The following is a 23,410-nucleotide window of genomic DNA, read 5'->3' on the forward strand; positions in this document are numbered from 1 at the left end:
TCCAAGAGGAAGAATAAGAGACCTTTCCCAATTGCCCCACTTCCATGATTTTTTATGAGAGAATAATGGGGAAGTTATTTTCATAACTCCCACCTTTAATTAAAACAAATTAAAAACAACTTTTTAATTTAATTAATAACTAATTATATAATAACTAACTTACTATATAATATATATTATACTATATGTTATATTTAATGTAACATATAACCTATAGTTTATATTCTATCAAATATAATATTACCTATAATTTGAAATTCTCTCATTAAACTTATAGTATTCGATATAAATCAAATTCATGTTAGATTTAAGCTATAGTTTTATATGAATCCAATTCATTAATATTTGAATCATATTTAAATATTTATTTCCTCTCAAATTAAACTTTATATTATAATGTATCAAATATATTATATTAATTATATCACATAATTAATTTATATTAATTATATCACATAATTAATTTATATTAATTATATCATATATAATTAATTTGAACAATTCAAATTAATTCAAAATTAATTCAATTTTCAATAATCCTAGTTGAGCTACCGAAGGGATCTTATGGACCTATAGATTGAAACTCCAATGGTACTTGGATAATTAATAAAATCTTTAATTAAATTGCCCAACTTCCATTAACTGCCGGTCACTCCACTAAAAACCGACAGCTGCACTCTTCGAACTACATATATATTTCTGTATCCATTGGATATAACCAATCAACGTTATGGACCAAAATTACCGTTTTGCTCCTGTAGTTATATCTAACTTCTTAAATACCACTGATTCCTCTAATGAACAATAAGTCATGGTCAACTATGACCAAACCCCTCTCGAGCCAGGAAAGAGTGTAGCAACACATTGTTCAAACCCCGAAATCAACCTTTAAAGGAGCAGTTTCTTTATTTACTCTTACTATAGAGAAAAAGTGAATTCCTTCTTGTGTAGCTGCGTTCCCAGCTCTCCAATCAAACGAGTCCCCAAAATGGTAGGTATATCGAGTCAGCGTATTGGTCACTCTCACCCATGCAGATCAAAGGACCGCCTTCATAGCCAGGACTTCACAACTCACTCAAGATTTAGGTCAAGTCACCTATGGTCATCCTGATGAAATGTAAGTCTCTTTTATCAAGGGTGTTATATAATGAGACTATTCATTTCGTGGTTTAGTCTTATACAAACTCTTTGTATAGAAAACCTCTGCTCATATGTCTTCACATGAATGATTGAGATCATATCATTTGTAGTACTTTACAACAATTGTAACAGTTACAAAACGGGTCGAATTCGTAGTGTCACAAGGATAAGATACCTGGCCTTATCCATCTACTACAGACCGTTTAGGTTATCACTTAAATATGATTCACCTATATGTCTCCACATACATGCTTAAGTTGCAGAAAATAATCTTAGATCTTAGTTTATTGGTTTTGTAGGTTAATACTACTAAATGTCAAATAAAATGCCTCATATTTTATTAGATAAATAAAATGTTTGTACATTACGATTACAAACTACAAAACCTACGAGATTTAAGGTATTAACCCCAACAGTACAAAAAATTCGATGACCCAAAAACCTGATCAATCCAACCCAACTCGTACGGTTTGGGTTGAGTTGAGTTCAAATAAATAAAAATTTTATGGGTTGAGTTAGTTCATGGGTTCACCTATAATAATCCAAACCAACCTGAACTTATTAATTTTGAAAAGTTTGTTGATTTTACTTATGATACAATTATTTTTACATATATTTATTTTCATTTATTTTATTTCATGATTGTTTTGGTTAATTTATTCTCTAACAACTCTTAAAAATAATTTCTTAGCACTTTCGAAGAAAATTTTTATAATATAAATAGAAATTTAATTATTAATCTTAATTCAATATATAAAAACAATTAAATACAATTTTTACATATTAACATATTACTTAATTTTAAAGTAAACATTTAAATAAATGACTCGACTAACCCGAGCCAACCTAACCCAAATGTTTCATGGTTGGGTTGGGTTCGGTTGTGTTGGGTTGGATTTAAGGATGGCAACGGGGCTAGGGTGTATTGTTGGAAGGTACCAATGTACAGTGGAAGAAACTAGAATCCATAAGCACTATAATTCATTAATTTTGGCATAAAAGAAAACATGTTTCAAAAGAAATTAAATGGGTTTCATGAAATACCTTTGAAGAACTTCCTCTAAGCTTTGATTCAGCTGCAAATCTCCACAGAATCTTGTTGTAAACCACCCCAAGATCTTCCCTACAATCCTCTTGGAGCTTAAGTTTCAGTAGTGAGACTCAAAATAAGCTGGAACTAAGGGAATTTGGAGAAGCTCACAGCAGCAACCAAGTAGAATAACACCTTTTTTCTCTCAAATTTTTCTCAAAATTTTTCTCGGTTGCAGTCCCTCCAAAACACTCCAAAATCTTCTATATATTGGAAACACTCATAAAAAGAAGTTTGTTGCATGAGATACACCTCATGCTTGGAGTTAATGAAGAGTTAATTGGGTTGTTGGTGAGCTAGTAGAAGAAGACAAAGGAAAACGATTTTTCCACTTTTTGTGTTTTTTTTTTCTTTTTCAATTTTATCTAAATTGATTTCATAAATAAATTTTAATTAATAAAACTGAAAATATTATTAATTTTACAAAATTAATTTCATAAATTAATTTTCTTTAATAAAATTAATAAATAATTATTTAAACAATTTAAATCATTCTAATTAATTTAATATCAAATATTAAATTAATTTTTAACACAATTCCATCTTCAAATATTTAAATCATATTTAAATATTATTTCTCCAAATTCATTTAATTCTAATTTGAACACTTCAAATTAACTTATCACGTTATTCTAGAGCTTATCCATTTACGAGCTAGTAGGGGGACCTTGCGGACCTACGGATCATGAGCTCCAACGATCTGAGATTAATCGGCTAAACTCATTAGACCGATCTAACCTTCTTTCGTTAACTAATGGGTGATTCTACTAAAGCCCATAGCTGAACTCCCCTCACTGTAGATATATTATGTCCGCTCGATATAACCATGATTAGTAAGTTAACCCTTCACAAGTTGCTCATAATAACGCCTGGGTCGAATCTCTATTTTACCCCTGAAATTACCTCTTGTTCCTTAAGTTCTACTTATCCCCTAACGAACAATTGATTTGTGATCCAATCAACAAATTGAATCCCTCTCAGGCCAATGAGAGGGTGAGACCTCTTGTTCAAGACCCAGAATCAGTACTTAAAAGGAACAACCTCTCTACTAACCCTAATTGGGTAGGAGTGAATTCCCTCTTGCACCCTATGTTCCCAGCTATTCATCCGGTCTTATCCCCAAAATGGTAAGCTTATTGAGTAGAGACAATTGGTCTACTCTCACCGTTTGCAGATCAAAGGATAATCCTGAACAAACAGGAGTTCATAGTTAGCTCAAGATTAAAGTTCAGTTACCTAGGTCATTGCTTTGAAATAGTCAGTCTTAAATAGTAAACCGCGTTATAAAGTAAGAGTGACTGGTTTCGTGGTCCAATCTTGCACAAAACTCATTTGCACATGACACTCCCACTCCTTATATCTCCACATACATGAATTAGGATCATTTCGTATGTAGCACTTTACAAGTCTTTGTAACAACTACAGAGTAGGCCGCATCCAATAGTATTACCAGAATAAGATACCCAATCTTATTCATATACTATAGATCATTTTGACTATTTACTCGAACCTGATCCACTTGTATGTCTCCACATAAAGTTCAAGTACTCATATAATAATCAAGGGATTTGGGTTTATTGGATTTCTAAAAACCAAAATTTTCAATAACAACTTTATCAAATTCTCAGAATAAGTTCTAATGTTTACAAAACCACGAGTTTTAGGACATAAAACCCAATAGGGTGGGGCGGGGATGCATTCCCCATCCTTGTCCCCGTGAGGATTTTTAATCCCCGTCCTCGTCCCATTCCCTATTTTGGGGGGTCGGGATCGGGGTCGGGGATTCGAGTCCACACAGGAAAAATTTTCGCTTTTTATTTTATCATTTTATCATTTTTATTATTTAAAATTAACTAAAATTAGTATTTATATTGAAATTGTGAATTTTATGTAATAAATTAATATTATTGTTAGATATATTTGTTTAAATTAACAACTAAAAAATATTTTAATATTCTTTATTATAAAATTTATTATATTAAAAAAACTAACTGAAATAGTAGCTTTTTTGTGTGTGTGTTAGTAATTAAAAAAATCGAGGCTGGGGCGGGGATCCCCTCCCCATCCCCAACCGGAGATCCGATTTAAATCCCCAATTTGATCCTCATACTCGATCAAACCGAGGATTCCCCGCCCTAATCGGGTCAGGGACCCAACCCGTGGGGAATTTCGCCATCTCTAGTTGGATTGGGTTGGGTTCATTATTTAATAAGGGTTATTTAGGTTGAAGATATATACAACCCGAATAATTGGGTTAGATCTAAAAAATACTTCAACCCGGTCCAATCCAACCCACGAACACTCCTACTCAAAAGTGGTCATGATGTGATCTATGGTTGAACTTTATCTGATAGACGGTATGCTTTGGTGAAAATGAGTGAGCTTAGATAAGAGTTAGATGGATGGATGACTACTTGAGGGGAGGCGACTAAAGTTCCACATTGGTTAAATAAAGAGACGATCATAGATACATAGGTTTACGTTTCTATAATTTCAATTGAATGAAAGTATAAAGTCTTTATTTTATTGAACATGTCTAGGATCTTGAAAAAGAAAAATGAAGAACCATGATTTATGGTTGTTCTATGATTTAGTAGCTTATGAAGAGACATTATGAATTAAAACATGGATTTAATATAATTTATTAAAGGAAATAAACCAGTTAGGTTTAGACATTAGTAAATATCATAAAGGTACATGTGTTCACTCAAGTTGTTTGAGCTAATTGTGTGAATATATGCCAATATCCTGATACATGTGTTTACTCAAAATTGTTTGAGTTGATTATGTGATGTTTGTACGTTGATAATATGTCTATCATTGGAACAAACATAGATATAGTCAATAATACCATGTTGTTATTATTGTCACATTTTGAAATGAAAGATTTTGGAGAAGCTGACGTAATACTTGGTGTAAATCACATTGCATTGAAAACTGTTACAGAGATTTGTTAATTATGATGACGTTCTTGTAAGAACACCTTATGATGTTATTATGAGTCTTAAGAAAAACAAGGAAGAAAGGGTTTCTCGATTTGAATATGCAAAGATTATAGGAAGTGTTATGTTTTTTATGAACTATATATAATAGATCTGTTATTACATATATTGTGAGAAGATTGAGTAGATGTATACATATGTTGTAGTATTTCATGGAAACTAACAAAGCAAACTTAATTATACAGCAAAGTCCACTATAGAGATTGAATTTATTGCTCTAGAATTAACATAATCAGAGGTTGAGTGGCTTAGAAGCATATAGAGAGATGTATCATTGTGAAGGGCATCAGTACCAGTCTCTTTGCACTATGATTCACAGGTTGCTACAGGAATTGCCAAGACAAGTGTGTATAATGGCAAAATGCCTCAGACATGGAGTTGTGAAATAGTTGCTAAAAGGAGAATTATCTCCTTGGAGTTTGTGAGGTTTGAGAGGAGTTTAGTGGATCCTCCAACTAAAGACCTAACAAGGAGAATAATTCAAGAATCCTCAGTCTGCATGGTACTCAAACCCATAAAAACTCTATAGCCCTTTCTTTAGGTGGTCTTGATAAAAGGACTTGATGGATAATTGTAAAATCTTCATAGCTCAGCTTTTTAATGGTTCGTCTTTGACAGATGATGAAGTTGGTCCTGGTATGAACTAGATGTGAAGTCTTCGTTGCTCAGTTTTTTAACGGTCTATTGTGAAAGACTTGATGAAGCACTATACGTGAATGTGAAGGTGTGGCCACCTTCTATAAAAGAGTTTAAGGGTCTCTTTCGAGAGCTTTCACAGTGACCCAAAGTTTATGTGCATTGTCTTAAATAGCACGTCATTATCGCGAAATCAATGAAAAATTTAAGGAGTAAAACATGTTGTGGGGATCTCAACTAAAGTTATTGAAAGTTCAAGAGAAAGTTTAAGAGGTAATTCACTCTTTCTAACAAAGTTGTTGCCCTATTTCACTATGCATCAATTCAAATTGTCAAGATGTGGATGTTTAAGTTTATACTTGCTCAGAAAACAGGTTTTATAAAATTTCTTCTTGTGTTGTTTGCTATATCACTCATTTGTGAAGGGTTTTTGGGAATGACTTTGGGCCTTTGGCCCATAGCAAATAGAAAAGGAGAAAAGTATTGACATTGTTCCACATTGGATAATACCTTTCTCTTAACTCTATAAAACGTTTTATCTATTTTATTTAAAATTAATTCCAAGAATTAATTAGCAGATTAATTTACATAATTGATTACCGTTTTAAAATTAATTCTCAAATGGGCTCTTGGAAAAATGAGATCTTATTTTTTCCTTAAAAAAAACTCATGATTTTGGAAAAAAAAAAAACATAATCTTATTTCCTTCTAATCTGTTCTTCGTTGTTTTTTGGGCAATTTTTATTGATTTCATTCCTTTCTCGGTGAGTACAGGCTTGAGTTTGGACATTGTATTGACTTTGGAAAGCAATCGGCATTAGTGATTTAATATCGAGGTCGCGCCAAATTTTGCTTTCAAGGCAGCGGATCTTCCACAGCACAATAACAATTTAGATATGAAATTGATGACGACTAACACAGTATGTAAAAGAACTACTAGACATAAAAGAGCGAAAACTAAATTCTTATTAGTACAATTTTTCTTTTAGAATGTCATCTACTAGATACATTGAAAATGAGAAACATCTACGATTTTATAAAGTTTAGTCTACATTTAAAAAAAAAAAATTCAAAATTTGAAAACAATAAACGAATTATTAAACAATTATGTTTCTTAAAAGATGAGAAAAAAAAATAGAAAACAAGAAACGTTATTAAATAAACGCTTAAATTTATATGATAAATTTTAAATAACTACCTAAGGATCAAAGTTAAATTTGTAATCCTATAAAAACAAATGTGATGAATCCCTTCAATTCTATAATCATCATAGCTCTAAAAGATGTGTCGAAGAAAATTGAAAATTCTCTTTTAAAAAAATGTGTGGCACAATCTTATTGGATATTGGTCAGGATGTAGAAATGGATGCAATCTGCCCTTAAGTTCTTTTCAATTCAATATATTCTATTCTCCCAAAATTATAAAAATAAATAAATAATGTTCAGGTATCTACTATGTGGCTTTTTTTAAAAAGAATTATATATATATATTGCCTCCTTAAAATGCTCCTATAAAGTAAAACCACGATCGAGAAAATTGTGGAAGAATCTATTAGATTTTTTTTCTTTCTTTTTATTGATTTTAATCGATTGCAGTTCTTTGTAACAAGTGGCTATACTTCTTTTCTCTCTCATTTCATGTCAATTCTTTTTTTAATATATAAATATATTTTTAAAAAATCTCATTTTGTCAATATTTTTGTTTCTAATTTCTATTTCATCTATAAGTTTTAAAATATTACGCTTTTACTTTTAAGTTTTAGGTTTAGTTTTCATATTATATTTCAAATTGTTACTTGGTATATAATTAAAAGAATTGTCAAGAACATCTTAATTGACAGTGGACTCTTGTTGCCGGTTAGGATTCACCATCAACATGCTACATCACGACGATTAGAAGTAGTCTAAAATAGGATATGTTAGCTACTAAAGTAAACATTAATGAAAATTCAAAAATAAAAATGTAAAATATTGAAACTTTGAATCAAATAAAAACTAAATTCAAAGTATAAGGATCAAAATGTAATATGTTAAAATTTAGTAGAATTCCGTCTGTTTTCTGGGTTTGGATCAAATTGAAATCAAACTCACATCATAAAGATAAAAATATAAATCAACTATGTAGAAAAATATGTTTTTTTCTCCAATATAAATCAACTATGTAGCTACTTTTTGACATTTATTTCAAAATTTAGCGGGACTTTTATTTTTAACTTGTCTTTTTCAATATTAATGGATTGCCAAATTGTCCGTGGAAAACACTTTTTTGTTAATTACTCCATTAATGATGAAGTGTTTATTTATCTATTTATTATTATTTTAATTCTTAAAAAATCATACCTTTGACTTGTTATTGATTTAATATCATAACTACTGATTGATGACAAAAGTTAATATTTTTAATCTACATTAGAATTTTCGCATTTTCGATTTTCAAATACTTTCATAATCTACACTCATTTTTTACAGTATAAATTACAATTAATCATGACATACGATGAAATATTCTTGAATAAGATATCTAACACTTCAAATAATCAAGGATCGAACCTCGTTACTTGGCCAATGAGTTGGTTTCTAGAGACGACGTGTCTTGATGAGGATTCGGGGACAATACAATAATATGAAATATTCTCTCTAATAATAAATTATTTTTCCTTTTTGTTTATAAACGTAACTAACACACTGTTAGTAACTTAGTGAATCACGTAAATGTGTGTGTCAATTCTCTATTGCTTTATGTTTTATGTTTGTCTTTATTCGTTGATTTATAACATATTTTATGATTAAGCATTCTTTTTAATATTTTTTCTAAAATGTCTTTTTTTTTTTACAATATATTAGAATGGGGAACAAACCTCTAACCTTATAGTTGATAATACATATTTATTGCCAATTTGGTTATACTCATTTTGACCGTGATGTTCTAAGGTAGTAAAGTACACAAAATTTTAATATAATTACACTTTGCTAATTTTTACATGGTTCAGCTAATTAACACCAATAATCTCTTATAAATTCATCTCTCTAAATCCTATCATAAAACTTTTAATCCTTAAATGAAAGGTAATACTTTCATCAATATTCAATAAAAACACATTAGTCAAATAAATTTTCTCAATGTTTTATAAATTAAAATATTATTTTATTCTCTATACTTTTAATTGTAAAATTTTAGTTTCTATATTTTTAATAAATCTTGAAATTAGTCCTTATAGTTTTTTTTTTATTTAATTTGAAATTGAGTTCAATAATTATTGAAAATATAGAAATTAAAATAAAATAAAACTTAAAGTATAAGAGAAAAATATTAATTTCTTCGTCGTCAACTACATCAGAAATCTAAACATACCATCAATCGATTTAGGGATATTAAATAGTCTCTCTCTATCACTCACATGATTTGAAGTAGAGAGAGAAAGAGTAGAAATGTAAGCCAAAAATTGAAGAGAGAGAAAAAGATGGGGCCAAGTTTAGAAAGAGAAAAAGATAAAGGATACAAAGAAAATATTTGGAAGAAAGTGAGATAATGTAATGTTTGAAGGAATAGGGCCATTTTCATGTCTTTCCCTCCAACCATACACACAACCCATGCGAGTGATTAATAAACCCCAAACGTAGCCTTATTCTCTATCATTAATATTCTCCTCTATTTCTATTTACTAGAGACAGAGAAAACCCTTTTTTTGAGAGTCTAGTTTTTATTTAGTTTCTATGTTTCCAAATATTACACTGTAACATCTATGGAAGGTGTATTGCAATAAATGAAAAGGATTTAAAAAGTGGGATCTATTATTTTAGGTTTATTGGTGTTTACCGGCGTTCCGCATTCGTATTGACCGGTGGACCCTAATTAAAAATCTGTAATCAAGTAATGCAATATGAATAATATGCGTGAGATGATCAATTGAATTGCATCTGTGTTGTTATCGTTATTGTTACTACTATTGTTACTGTTTCAAAGAAAAATTATGAATTTTAACACATTTACTAATATAGTTACCGTTACGGTTAAAGTTTGGCTCTCAGAGATAAAAGTAACCATAATGGTAACAATAAATTTGACAAAATTCTTAATATCAAGTAAATGCGATCAAAAGCAGTTACATTTTTTATTGAGGCCCATTATAATTAATCTGTCAATGGAATTCAATAATAATTACATCAATTTTCATTAGGAATTGATAAATGTGGTCTTAGTTTTAATTTGATCTCTAAATTTTACTTTTTAAAACTTTTATCCGAGTTTTCACTGATGCTCACATTTGTCTTTCACATTATTAACTTTAAAAAAATTATTTTAATATAATTATAAAGTGAAATTTTAGTAAGGGAAAATTTGGTGAAAACTTTAATCAGTTATAATTTTTTAATTATTTTAAATTAACTAAATGACATTAACATTGAAGATCAAAAGTGAGTAAAGTCAAATGTTAAGGTCCAATTTGGTAACCATTTGGTTTTTTGTTTTTAGTTTTTAAAAATTGAGCCTATAAACGCCTATACCATTCTTAAATTTCTTATTTTGCCATCTACTTTTTACAAACGAATTCAATAAGTCAACCAAAATTTGAAAACTAAAAAAAATAGTTTTTAAAAATTTGTTTTTGTTTTTAAAATTTGACTAAAGATTCGACTATTGTACTTAAGAAATATGCAAATTATCATAAAAAAGTTGAGAGAATTTACTTAATTTTCAAAAACTAAAAACCAAAATGAAATGGGTTATCAACCGAGCCTAAAATGTAACATTTTCAAACCCTTGGAACTAAATGAAAATTAGACTCAAACTTAAGAGTAAAAATATAATATTTTAAAAAGTGTTGACCAAATGGAAACGAGATGGGAGCCTTAGGAATATTTTTCCTTTTGAAAAATCAAATCTTATTTCCTAAATTTATTACATGGCATCAATTTTTCTCAAAAACTTCTAATTTCATCGAAGTGAACGCTAACCTTAACTCAATTAAATATTACAAATTCTCAGCTTAATCTATTTAATTTTCGCTGGTTCACTCACTAATAATTTTAATCACAAATAATGTAAAAATCTTTATAAACTCATTAATTTTAGTCATATAAAGTAATTCATAAATTTAAGTTTGATTAATACATAAATTAATTAACTATTGAATAACTTTGTCATAATCCATAAATTTTAATTGAAAAAAGTTATAACATCTTTTTCTTGGAAATTCATCCAATCAAATCAAATATATGTTTTATAATTCATTGAAAGCATATGATAATATATTTTTAAAAAAATTTCAAATTAGAACTACTTATAAACTAAAAAACTATAACTCAAGCCGAGCATAACTTAATTGATATACGAGTATATCAGTAACCACAAAGTTTATGGTTCGAATTTTCTTACTCCCAATTATACTTTAAAAAAAACTACGTCATTTCTTCAAGTTGAATGTTAAAATTGTAACATTTATCTAAATTTGGGGTACACAATTGGATGACATTAAAAATTTTGGGTATGAATTGATAATTTAGATAAGTTTAGGGGCAATTGTTCTAAATTAGAGATTTGAGATATATTTGGATTTTATTTATCATGCGTAGGACTTCCCATGTTCCATACTCTTCCCTCTGTCTCACGTTTGAAGACAAAACGCGCCCTCACGCTCTCCATTTTTTCCCTCCCACTTGTTTTTTTTAACTATATTTTATTTTTAAAACTAAATTTTATAATTATTATATAATATGGTTTTATAATTCTTTAAAAAAAATGGAGATTATATTTTTCACTTTATTTATAAAAACATTTGATTTTAGAATTCATTCCATCTTTCTTTATAAATGTAGATTTGAGTGAGTTTTATTTTTCCTTTTATATACTTGAATATTTGAACCAATTTACGCACATATTGTATATTAATTAAATTAGAAATATATCAAATAATTAACTATATTTCTTCTAATGAAATGTAATTTCGATTTTCACATATATTGTCAACTACGAAATTTGTAGTTTTTGATTTAATTCTTATCGTGATATTTTGTTCCTAAGATTCAATGAAATCTTTTGCATAGATAGGTCGTTGGATTAATCAAGGATCAATTTTATTTATAAATTTAAAAGTTTAGTCATTATAAAATAAAAAAAATGGCTCTTAAATTTTGATATTTTTTTTATAGGTTAGACTAAATTATTACAAATTTCAAAATATATACTAAATTATTACTTTTTTTAAAAAATAATTATTAAAGTTCATAAATTAAATTGTTATAAATATAATAGTACAAGACTATCACTATTGAATAATCACTTCTATAAAAAAAAATTGGACAAAAATGTTATTTTTAGTTATTTGTTTTCTTTTGTTTAAGGAGTTTTATTTTTATTTTTTATCTTTTATATGATTCAATTTTGGCTCCACACTTGGAACAAAAAAAACTACATTATAATTTCTTAAGGACACTTTAGATGATAAATGGCTTACGTGGCACATGAGAGAAAACAAAGGCAAAGTTTTGTGGGTCCCTGACCTGATAGCAAGTCCAATTATTTACCTGGATTAAACTAAGCAGTAAATTCAAAATAGAATTGGGTTGTTTTGAAATTTTTTTAAAAAAATAATTAAATAATTTACGAATATAGTAAAATATCACTATCTACAATAGACATCTATCGACATTAGTGATAGAAGTTTATTACGTTCTATCGCAATCTAAATAGTAACATTTTGCTATGTTTGATAATATTATCAGCAATTTTACCATTTAGAACAATTACTCTAATTAATTAGCTTAAATCATCTTTAAGTTGTTTGTAAACAATTTTTTTAGTTTTTATAAAAGTGAACTTAATTCAGTGATAGTTAGCATGATTACCTCGTTAGAGGTGGAAGATCCAATACCTTATTTTCACAACGGTTATATTCTTTTAATTTTTTTTTTTTTTTTTTTTGATAAATTTCAAATTGCAAATATCTACGATGACTAAAAAAAATATAACCAAACAGTAATTGAAGATTGAAATTTCAAACTCCCAAACCTCATATTGTACTTTGAAAAGAAAAAAAGAAAGTAATGGCTAGATTTTCCATGGTAAGATTGAAAAAAAATACATGTCAGTAAAGAAACAAGAATCATTCAAAATGGGATAAGGTGTTTTCATGTCTCACCATACCAACAAAAATCAAACTAAAGAAATAAATATACTAACAAAAATCTTCTTAAAAATAACTATTTGGCAACCAAGAAGAAAAAAACATTTGGCAATTGTATCTTTAAGAAAATAATTTAATTTGATAACGACTTTGTTTTCTCCCTACTAACTAGGGGTGATAGTTCGTTTCGATTTTGAGATCAACTAAGAACCAAACCAAATTAATGGTTTTACAAATATGGGATCCAAACCAATGTTCAATAAATAACAAAACCAACGTATTGGTTTTTATTTTGTTCGATTTATTATCAATTTGGTTTTTGGTATTTGATATTTTCTTTTTCTTCCAATTTTTTATTTTTGTTTCCGTTTTTGGTTTGAATGGGTTATTTTTGCTAATTTTAAATTAAAACCGGGTCTATTTTTATATAGATTTAAATTTGATTGTTTTTTCTTTGCACTTTTTTAAATTAAAAAAAAAAAAAAAAAAACATACAAGTGCCATAAATTTTGATTTTTTTTTTTCTAAAAGAGTAATGTTGGAGTTTATTTTTTAAGGGTATATATATATCGTCGATTTAGTTAGGTTTTGATTGATTTTTCAAATAAAAAACCGATCGAACCAATACTTTTTCGTTTTCTCCAAATACAAATCAATATGTCCAATTTTATACTAAAAAATCGAACCAAACTATTGGATTATTTTGGATTGATTTGGTTTTTAAATTTTTTACATTTTTTTGTTGCACTCCTTAATGCCAACATAAACGTATTTCAACTAACATAAAATTTGTACCATCGACCTCAAGATCAAAAGTTCAATTTCACCATCTACATATTACAAATAATAATAATAATAATAATTTCAAAAGCCATGTTTGCTTTTTTAAAAAAAAAAAAAATTGATGGCAACTTCTTTTTTCTCACATCTCCATTTTTTTTTTTTTTTTGAACTCCCAAAATAATATTTTTAAGAGTAAGCAACTAACAAAAATACATAACACATAGATGTAAATTATGTTCCTTGAATTTTATTTTGTTCCTAAAAAAAATCATCTAGTCTATTGTTGTCTAATAAATTTTCTTTGTATGGTTCAAATACACACTCCCTTCCATAATATATATATTTTTTTTAGCAAATATCAATTTATACCCTTCAATTTTGGATATTATATTAATTTAAACCTTAAACTAATAATTGTATATCAATTTAAACCCTAAATTTTGGGGATTGTATATCAATTTAAACTCAAAACTTTTAAAAGTGTATCAATTTGAACCCTAAACTTCCATAATTGTATCAAATTAAACTCTCTATTATGTTTTATTTGGATACATTATGAAAGTTTAGGGTTTAAATTAATATATATTTATAAAAGTTCAAGGTTTAATTGATACACTTATGAAAATTCAGGGTTTAAATTGATATAGTTATTAGTTTGAGGTTTAAATTAATACGATTTCTGAAGTTTAGGACTTAAATTGAGACAACCACTTAGGGCCCGTTTGGGCCCAAGAGTGGAGGGGTGGAGTAGGCCTATAATAGTCCACTACATGTTTGGGGCTCCAACTATTTTTAGTTGGAGTTCCAATATTATGTTCAAAATTAACCTTAGGGGAACATTGTTCTCAATCTCACGATGTGTGCCTTTTCACTATTTGCAACATCTCCTTGTCTTCTCCCTCGTCTCTTCTGCCTCATTTTTTCTCTGATCGAGTGAAATGCTCATATCGATGATGTTCTTCCTTCTCTCTTTACTTTTTCGTCTTCAGATTTGGTTTCGATGCCGGTCTTCAAATCTGATTTCGCGTTTCTTCATCTCCGTCAATTCCGTCGTCATTGAAACCAGATCTGGATCCTTAGCCCCTAACTTTATTTCGTCTAGCCCTTCACAGATCTATAGATCTACGTTTATGGCGATACTCTTCTTGCATGTTTTTCTCTAGATCCTTCACAGATCTATAGATCTACAGATCTGGATTCGTTTCGTTTCAGCCTAATTTGTTTGTTCAAGGGACGATTGTGTTTGATGTGGGGTTGAGGTTATCGTTTGGAGAGTGGTAGGGGTTGAAGGACGAGTTCTAGAGCTTGATAGGGGGAGGTCAAAGGTAATCTTCTTTTTCCTTTCTGAGTCGATGATGAGGCCCCCTTTTTTTCAACTTTAGCTCAAAATTTTGTATATTATCTCTATATTTGTTCATTGTAGTCCATTGTTTCGTTTCATGTTCATCTTTTGCTCTGAAATTATGCTATGAATTTCATTTCATGTTCATATTTTGCCATCATCGTCTCGGTTTGTCCATTTTCTAAATTATGACAAAATGGAGAAACATGTGTTTTGGGCTACTGCGTCTTGGGTTGATTCTAATGTTACTTCTTATACTTATTTTTGTGTTGTCTATAGGGTATTTGATGAATTTTGGTAATTTTGATTAGGTTATTTTCATAAATTTTGGTATTTGTTTGTCCGTTGTTTTTCATTTCGATCTCTATTTGTTCATTGCTTGTCTATTTTGTAACTGAATTTATAGTTATTTGGATGAATTTATAGTTGGATGAATGTTTTTTATTCTTGTTTATGTCTAGATGAATAACATGACTTTGTACTTGTTGCTATGCTTGGAGGAATGACAATAATTTTTTTTTTTTTTTAAAGAACACAAAAAACCAGTGTTGTTTTACTATGGCATAAAAAAAGAACACACAAAAAGCCAGTTTTTTATATTTTTTAAAAAAATACCAACCTATAATATATTCATTTTTAGAATAACATGAAAAAAGTAATATAAAAAATTAGATTGTTGTATTATTGATTAAAAAGGGATTACCAATATATGGTGTATTCATTTCTAGAATCACATGAAAAAAGAACATTAAAAAATAGTTTTCTAAGAAAAGAGTCTCAATCAATAATATAATAAAATAACAATTTGCCATAAAAAAACGACTTTAAAAATCAACATTTTAAGTCTAAAAAAACTTTTTTTTAAAAAAAAAAACAGTTTGTTAAACTCAAAAAAATCTAAAAACAGATACTTGAAAAACAATTTGTTTCATATGCCATTTAAAAAGAACATTAAAAAGTCAGTTTTTTAAGAATAGTCACAATCAATAATGTATATTAAAAAAAAATAGTCTTAAAAATCAGTTTTCTAAGTCTAAAAAAAAAAAAAAAAAAAAAAAAAACACCTAAAAAAATCACTTTCCTGGATTCAAAAGAACATAAAAACATGCCCTTAAAAAATAATATTGTTTAATATGGCATTAAAAAATAACATAAGACAGTTCTTTTAAGAAAAAAGTCTTAATCAATAGTGTAATAAAAAAACAATTTGCTATAGAATAAAAAAAATTAAAAAATCAATTTTCTACTATAGAATAAAAAAAAACTTTAAAAAAATTAGTTTGTTAGAACTTAAAAGAACATACAAAATAGAAACTTAAAAAAACAATGTTGTTTAATATGACATTAAAAAAGAACATAAAAAATCAATTTGCTGGATTTGTTTTTTTAAAAAATATAGTACCAATCTACGTGCGGAAGTTGTAAACCAACTCCAAGATATTCCTGAATTGCATAATCGAAAGACGGTGACACTTATGCAAATCATATTTCACAGTGTGCAAGATACAAAGAGCTTCTTATCCGTTCCCGCAACCCTAAAGTTGGACTATTACAACCTCTTCCTTCAAGAGAATGTTTAATCAACCCGTGTTTGGACTGCTTTCAATAATGAACAATGATTACTTTGTTTCAGTTATATATTTAAGTTTGTAGTAGATTCAGTACGAAATCGCTTGCTGGTCATATTTTGATCATACAATCATGAGTTACTTATTTTATCTTACATTTTTTTGTACCTCCAAAGAAGAGAGCTTTATTTATGAAACATATGAATTGCATCCAAAAGTAATGTACTTTTTTTTTTGTCCATGTTAACCAAGGTACCTCCAAAATGACCAAAAAAAAATTAGCTTTTAACATAAATTAAAATCCAATTAATTTTGTATAAATTGGTTGAACATATAGTTTTAATTATATTTTCAAAATATGATATTTCGTATGCATAATTATTAGTATTATAAAAGATGGTAGTAGAGAAAGTTACACACGGTCTAAAATAATTTACATTCAAATTATAGACTGTTATAATTCATACTATAATAACTTGTACTCCAAACACAGACTAAAATACTTTGCAGACTACTATAAACCAGACTATAATAATCTGCACCACTAGAGTTGGCAAAAATCTCCGCGGGGTCGGGTCCTCGATCAGGGCGGAGAATCCCTGGTTGACCGGGGATGGGGTCAAACCGGAGATCCTAACCGAGTCCTGGTCAGGGACGGCGCAGGTATCCCTACCTCGTCCTCGTTCCTGATTAATTTTTTTTATTTTTTAATATATATATATATATATATTAAAAAAGGGGATGGGAAAAATACCCCTGCAGAGACGGGGATGGGGAATCCTCCGCCCCACCGCGACCCCATTGCCAACCCTATGCACCACAAACACAGACTACAAAACACAATTTATTATAACCCGTAAACTATAATAACATATTTTACATCCTAAACGTCCTCTTAGGATTTAAATTGATATAATCCTTAATTTAGAGTTTAAACTCATACCAACTAAAATTTAAAGGTATAAATTGATGTGCAAGAGAAATACTTATTATAGAAGGATTGTTAAAAGAAAAAAAAATAGTTAAACGTATCCTCTAAAATAAATTTTAGTGCTTTGCATAAAATTTTCAAATTGTTCTGACCACGGTTGACTATCAAATATTTTAAAATAAAGTGTCCTTTTAATCATTTAAACGTACAACTCAAATTATTGGCCAAATCTTATAAATTTTGATTTTGTTTAAAAAAGAAAAAAGATTTTTCTATCCTCTCTAAACAAGGTTATGTCAAACACATTCTTAGTGCTAAGCATATGTTTTTTTAAATTTTATTTTAATCTTTGAATTTTTAAGTTTGTTATATTTTAATTTAGTCCCTAACCTTTAAATCTTTATCTTCTTTTTAAAACCTTCAAATTTGCGTTCTATTTTAATCCTAAACTATTTAAAATGTTTGTTTTAATCTTCAAACTTTTAAAAACAATAATAACTTTTAAAAACAGTAGTTATCTTTCATATATTACTTTTATACCTTAAATCTACTTTTGAGAAATTATTTTAAATGAAAAAATTATTAATAATATTTATAAGTTATAGCAAAATATCACAGTCTATTTGTGATTGATCACGATAGATTACTATTTGTATTTATCACAACACAGATAGACACAGATAGTAATCTGTCGCGGTTTATTGTAGATAGATAGTAAAATTTTGTTATATTTATAAAAATTTTGGTTTATTTTTCTATATTTAAAAACAACATTTTTTTAATGCAAACATTCGAAATTACATCATTAATTTGTTGGAATTAAAATAAAAGTAAAGACTAACCTTAAACGTTTAAGAATTAAAATGAAGATTTTGAAAGTCGATGGATGAAAATTAATTTAAACGTTACTATTTTTTTTTTAATTGAAAAAAAAATGCAAGGGAAAGGAGTGGGGATGAGTATGGAAATAACTAAAAATTGGGCCTCTTCTGAGCAGCATTAAATGGCCTTTCCCTAAATCTCTAATGTTCTTTCAACTTATTATATTCCATTCATATAAAATGTCAAAAACATTCTTGTCAAGTTGTCATAACATAACCCATTCAACCTCACATACTACTATTCCCTTCTCATGCTTGTTAAATACTAATTTTGTTTTTTTTTTCCCTTAAAAAAGTATTTGACTTGTAAAAAGTTTCAATAATATTTATAAATATTTTTTTTTAGAAAACACTTAGGTGCATTCAGGACTATACCTATATTTGTATAGACAACCGAAGTACATGTTCAATTACAAGTTATTATCGTGTGACAAAACTTTTCTTTTCTAAAGGATATTCTTTTATATTTTTTCCTCTATGTAATTAAAAATTGATGCATGGAGGTTATCTGCACCCATTTATTACTCTAAATTTATTGTCATGTTCAACCAACATTTGATATTTAAAATTCAACAACATTTATTAAATATAACATATATCTTTATCAAAATTGAACTTAGCTCAATAGTATAATAATACCTACGGCTTCTCCCAATTCAACCAGGTCTCCGTGAGCATCCTAAGGTGCTGCTAAATGGAAGGATCTTATCAACGTCCATGAATGGAATCTATTGATTCTCTCCTAATTGGTTGGACCGTACGTGCGATGATTTACTTCACGGGCGAGGTCTCTAGTTCAAGTCCAGGATGGCCCAGCTATGAACAAAATGTTGAATTGAATCGTACCGGTCTTTGTTTTATTTTCCAATTATTTCTTCAATTAAATAAATATACACTTCTTTCCTTAAGACTAGAGGTTTAATCTTTCATCCCCACTACTGTTAGTTGTATTCAACAGAAAACCAAATCATCATTACGAGGCCACAATTTAAGACATCTACGAAGGAAAAAAAAAAAAAAAAAAAAGCCACACACACAAATAAGTTAGTAAGGTCCTTTGAATTTTAGTTTTTTTTTTTTAATTGTACTTATTTTCTCACATTGTAATTTATGTATGTTTTATTTCTTCATATTTTTTTTCTAAAGAGAAATAAAATTTGAAAAACATTATTTTTTCCCATTAACTTATTTTTGTTTTTTTAATTAACTAACAATTCAATGGTTTCTTTGAAAAGTGTAACAACTATACTAAAGAAACTCTAAGTAAACAAAACATATATATTTCAAAAATAGAAAACTAAAAATGAAATGATAATCAAATATAATTTTGATTTTTAGTTTTTTGGATTTAGAAAATTAAGTTTGTAAACATGACTTTGACCCATTGATATATATATGTGTGATTTATATGAGAGAGAAAATACAAAAGTATTTCAAATTTGTATCAGATGGTAATTATTAAGTGCATCACAAATTTTCAAATATATTTTTTAAAAAATTAAAAAAATGAATTTGAAAATTGGTATGTTTATTTATTATTATTTTTTTAATATTTGTTTGTGTTTTGACATCATCCCTCTTTTCAGTCATCCAATACCTTTGCTAAAAAAGAAAGTTTATAATAATAAATCAAATTTATATCTAAAAGTTATTATGGTAGTCTCACTGAAATAAAATTTTCAAAACTCTCCCTAGCTCAAAACCTTATGAAACTAAGAGAAATAATAAAAGACAGAAGGAAGGGAATACTTACTAAATGTCCTAATGTAATTAAATTTACCATAAAACGAACTACAACAATTTTGGCCACAACGATATTAGTTTTGAACTAATATCATATATCACGTATTCTATATTTAAGTATATCATATGAAAAGATGATCATCTAAAACTACAAAATTTGGAGTTCGAGTAATTTGGATTATTGTAGGGTTTAGGGTAATTTCGAATTTCGGATTTAGGGTTTGGTTTAAAAAGGGAAAATATGGATGTGTGTGTTCCTTAGCCATCCAAATATATTTTTGGTACAATAAAGTGAAGAATTTTTTTTAAAAAAAAATTATATATGTTTCTAGAGAAGAAAAAGGAAGAGATAGGGTTTTTGTTAGTGAAATGGGGTCTGTGTAGCAGAATATCACTCATTTAAATTTTTGGTGTTTGTCTTTCCTTAAGTTTTGTTTGTTTCTTTGTCTTGAAAGGCACGTGAATGTCTCATTTATTAACCCTAGGCCCAGTTCTTCCCTGCCCTTTTCTGCCCCCCTTTTCTCTCTTCCTTTATAAGTGTTTTCACCATTACATCTCTTCCTTCGATCTCTTTTTTCTTTTAACTAATTTCTTCTTCTTCTCATCCTCCATGGCTCCTCCTTATCGGGACTCGTTTCCCTCCGATCACGATGATCTCGATCTTCGCTACTCTTCTTCTCATCACCTCTTCTTCCCGATCACCCCTCAACCTTCTTCTTCTTCCTCATCCTCTCTTTCTTTCCCTATTCTCGATCATTCCGATGATCCTCGCTCGATAGAGCTCAAACATGAGGTATGTTTTCGAAATTATATCATCCAAGAAAGTTCACTCCACTGATGACCAGATGAGAATTATTATTTTAAGTGAGTTTAATTTACGGCTGACTAAATAATTTCTGAATTTTTTATAATAAAAATTATTCGAGTTAAAAAAACCCTTTGTTTGTATTTTTTTTAGAAAAAAATTGTTAAAATTTCTTGAATATGTTATAAGTATAGGCACCTCCGTTAGGGAACCACGTAATTCTTTGTGTCGATCTTTATCGTTAACTTTTTTTTTCCCTCAAAAGTAATCTAAAACTTCGTGTTGTAATGGTTGATATATGATTTAATTTTTTTTGTTTTGGTTTGGTAGGGTGGTGGGATTATGGCTTGTAACAATGATCAAATTATTGGGAATAATCATGAAGATGATGTGGAAACTGGGCTAAGGTTTACAATTTGGAAGCAGATTGATAAAAGAGAAAGTTCAAGCTGTTGTGAGAATAATAATAATAATAATACTCATAATGATTTGGTGAAGTGGTCTTCTTCTTCTTCCTCCTCCAAGATCAAATTCCTAATAAATTCTAACCAAACGGAGACCGCCACCCGAACAATCGACAGTGGTCGGAATTTCCAAGATCTCAACCAGACATCACCGACGCCGTCACCGTCATCATTCGATCAAACGAACAAACGAACAAGCACGGCACTACAAGACGGCGGTGCCATAATCAGAACCTGTTCCGATTGTAACACCACAAAAACTCCCCTTTGGAGGAGCGGCCCTAGAGGTCCTAAGGTAATAATCCATTAATTTTTTAAAAAAAACACCAATTTTATTTTAATTTTTTAATTTTTCCATGAGATTAAAAAAACGCATCGGAATTATGACTTAATTTGATCACTAGAATAATATATTAACGATTCAATATGAACTTTACCTAACAATTTAGATACTAAAATCCTCAATTCAAATTACGTTATCAAGTGGTTACCATCTCAAAAATCAATGATTTTATTATCTCTCGATAATTACTCTCCTAAATTTAGAGAAGAATTTATAATGTTATTTATAATTATTTATATTAATGAACAATCTTAATATTCTCACGTTGATTGCGAACTTAAACTATATGTCGGTCAAGCTTAAATTAGTTAAAATATGAGTAATATTAAGTGCAACATATCTCATACATTTCTTCGATAACAAAGAGAAAATTTACTACATGACAACTTATAATTTGACACTTGGATGAACTGTACGGTAGGCACATGAATGCACCCGTATATTTTTCTTAGGATATTATGCATTTATGTTTTTTTCTTTTTAAATTTGTTGCAAAAAATAATTTGCATTGGTGTGCAGTCACTTTGCAACGCCTGTGGAATCCGGCAGAGAAAAGCAAGACGAGCGATGGCAGAAGCCGCGGCCGCTGCCGCAAACGGTGAAAAGCCAGCGGCTGTAGTTTTGAAGAGCAACAAGGCAGTACAACACAAGATAATGACGAAGTCGGCCGTGGCGACGACAACGACGACGTTGAAGAGAAAATGCAAAGACGCGGTGGTACAGGGCGAAGGTGGAGGCGGCGACAGCGGCGGAGGAAGAAAGAATCTTTGTTTTGAAGAGATAAAAATCGGGAGGCGATTGAGCGAGATTTCTTCATCTTACCAAAGAGTTTTCCCACAAGATGAAAGAGAAGCTGCCATTTTGCTCATGACTCTATCTTATGGCCTTCTTCATGGTTAAATTAATCATTTTAATATATTATTATTATTATTATATTCTTTTTTATTTTATTGCTTTTTTTTTTTTGTGAGTTTAATTTCCTATTTCTAAATGCTAATGCATCTTGAGGATAAAAAATTTTCAAATAATTAGAATAAAGACCATTGAGAAAAATAATCTTGTATTTGTACTTATTTATTTTCATCTATATAAATATATAGAAGTGTGTGTATATACTTTGATTCATTACTTCTTTTTAAGCGTAACTTAATTTATTAATATAATATTTGTCACGGTGTTTGAATTTTGATTAACAATTTAGACATATTAGTTAAGGTTTATTAAATCGAATTCTCTATACTTTATACGTTGTTCAAGTTTCGCAAGAAAAAAATATTTGAATATTTATCTTTATACTGAAAAATATTAGGGTTTTAGCATTCAAACTCAATAACATATAAGTATATGCGTAATTTTTGTTTTTTTTTTTTTTTTTTTTTTATAATTACAACTCCATTAATTTTTAAGCAAACATTGAATAAAAAAGTGGTATGAGATTTTTGCCATATACAATGAAGTGTAATGAGATTTTTGTTTTAGGAAATTTAATGTGTAAATTACAAAAGAGATTTTTTTTAGTATATGTGGTGATGATAGAGATAAGTTTTTCTGACAAGCTT

The 23,410-nt window shown here is 28.7% G+C and overlaps 1 protein-coding gene across 1 annotated transcript; it reads left to right on the plus strand.

Annotated features, from left to right (window-relative positions):
• The first annotated feature begins 20,721 nt into the window (after window positions 1-20,721).
• On the plus strand, window positions 20,722-22,976 carry LOC120070758 (GATA transcription factor 21). The gene is made up of 3 exons (XM_039022634.2): window positions 20,722-21,032; window positions 21,375-21,803; window positions 22,371-22,976. Exons 1-3 carry the CDS (start codon window positions 20,850-20,852, stop codon window positions 22,749-22,751), a joined length of 993 nt encoding a protein of 330 aa, XP_038878562.1. The 5' UTR covers window positions 20,722-20,849; the 3' UTR covers window positions 22,752-22,976.
• The last annotated feature ends 434 nt before the right edge of the window (window positions 22,977-23,410 follow it).

Source organism: Benincasa hispida, chromosome 2, assembly GCF_027475165.1.
Source record: "Benincasa hispida cultivar pf3 chromosome 2, pf3_genome.v1.1, whole genome shotgun sequence".
Classification (NCBI taxonomy): Eukaryota; Viridiplantae; Streptophyta; class Magnoliopsida; order Cucurbitales; family Cucurbitaceae; genus Benincasa; species Benincasa hispida.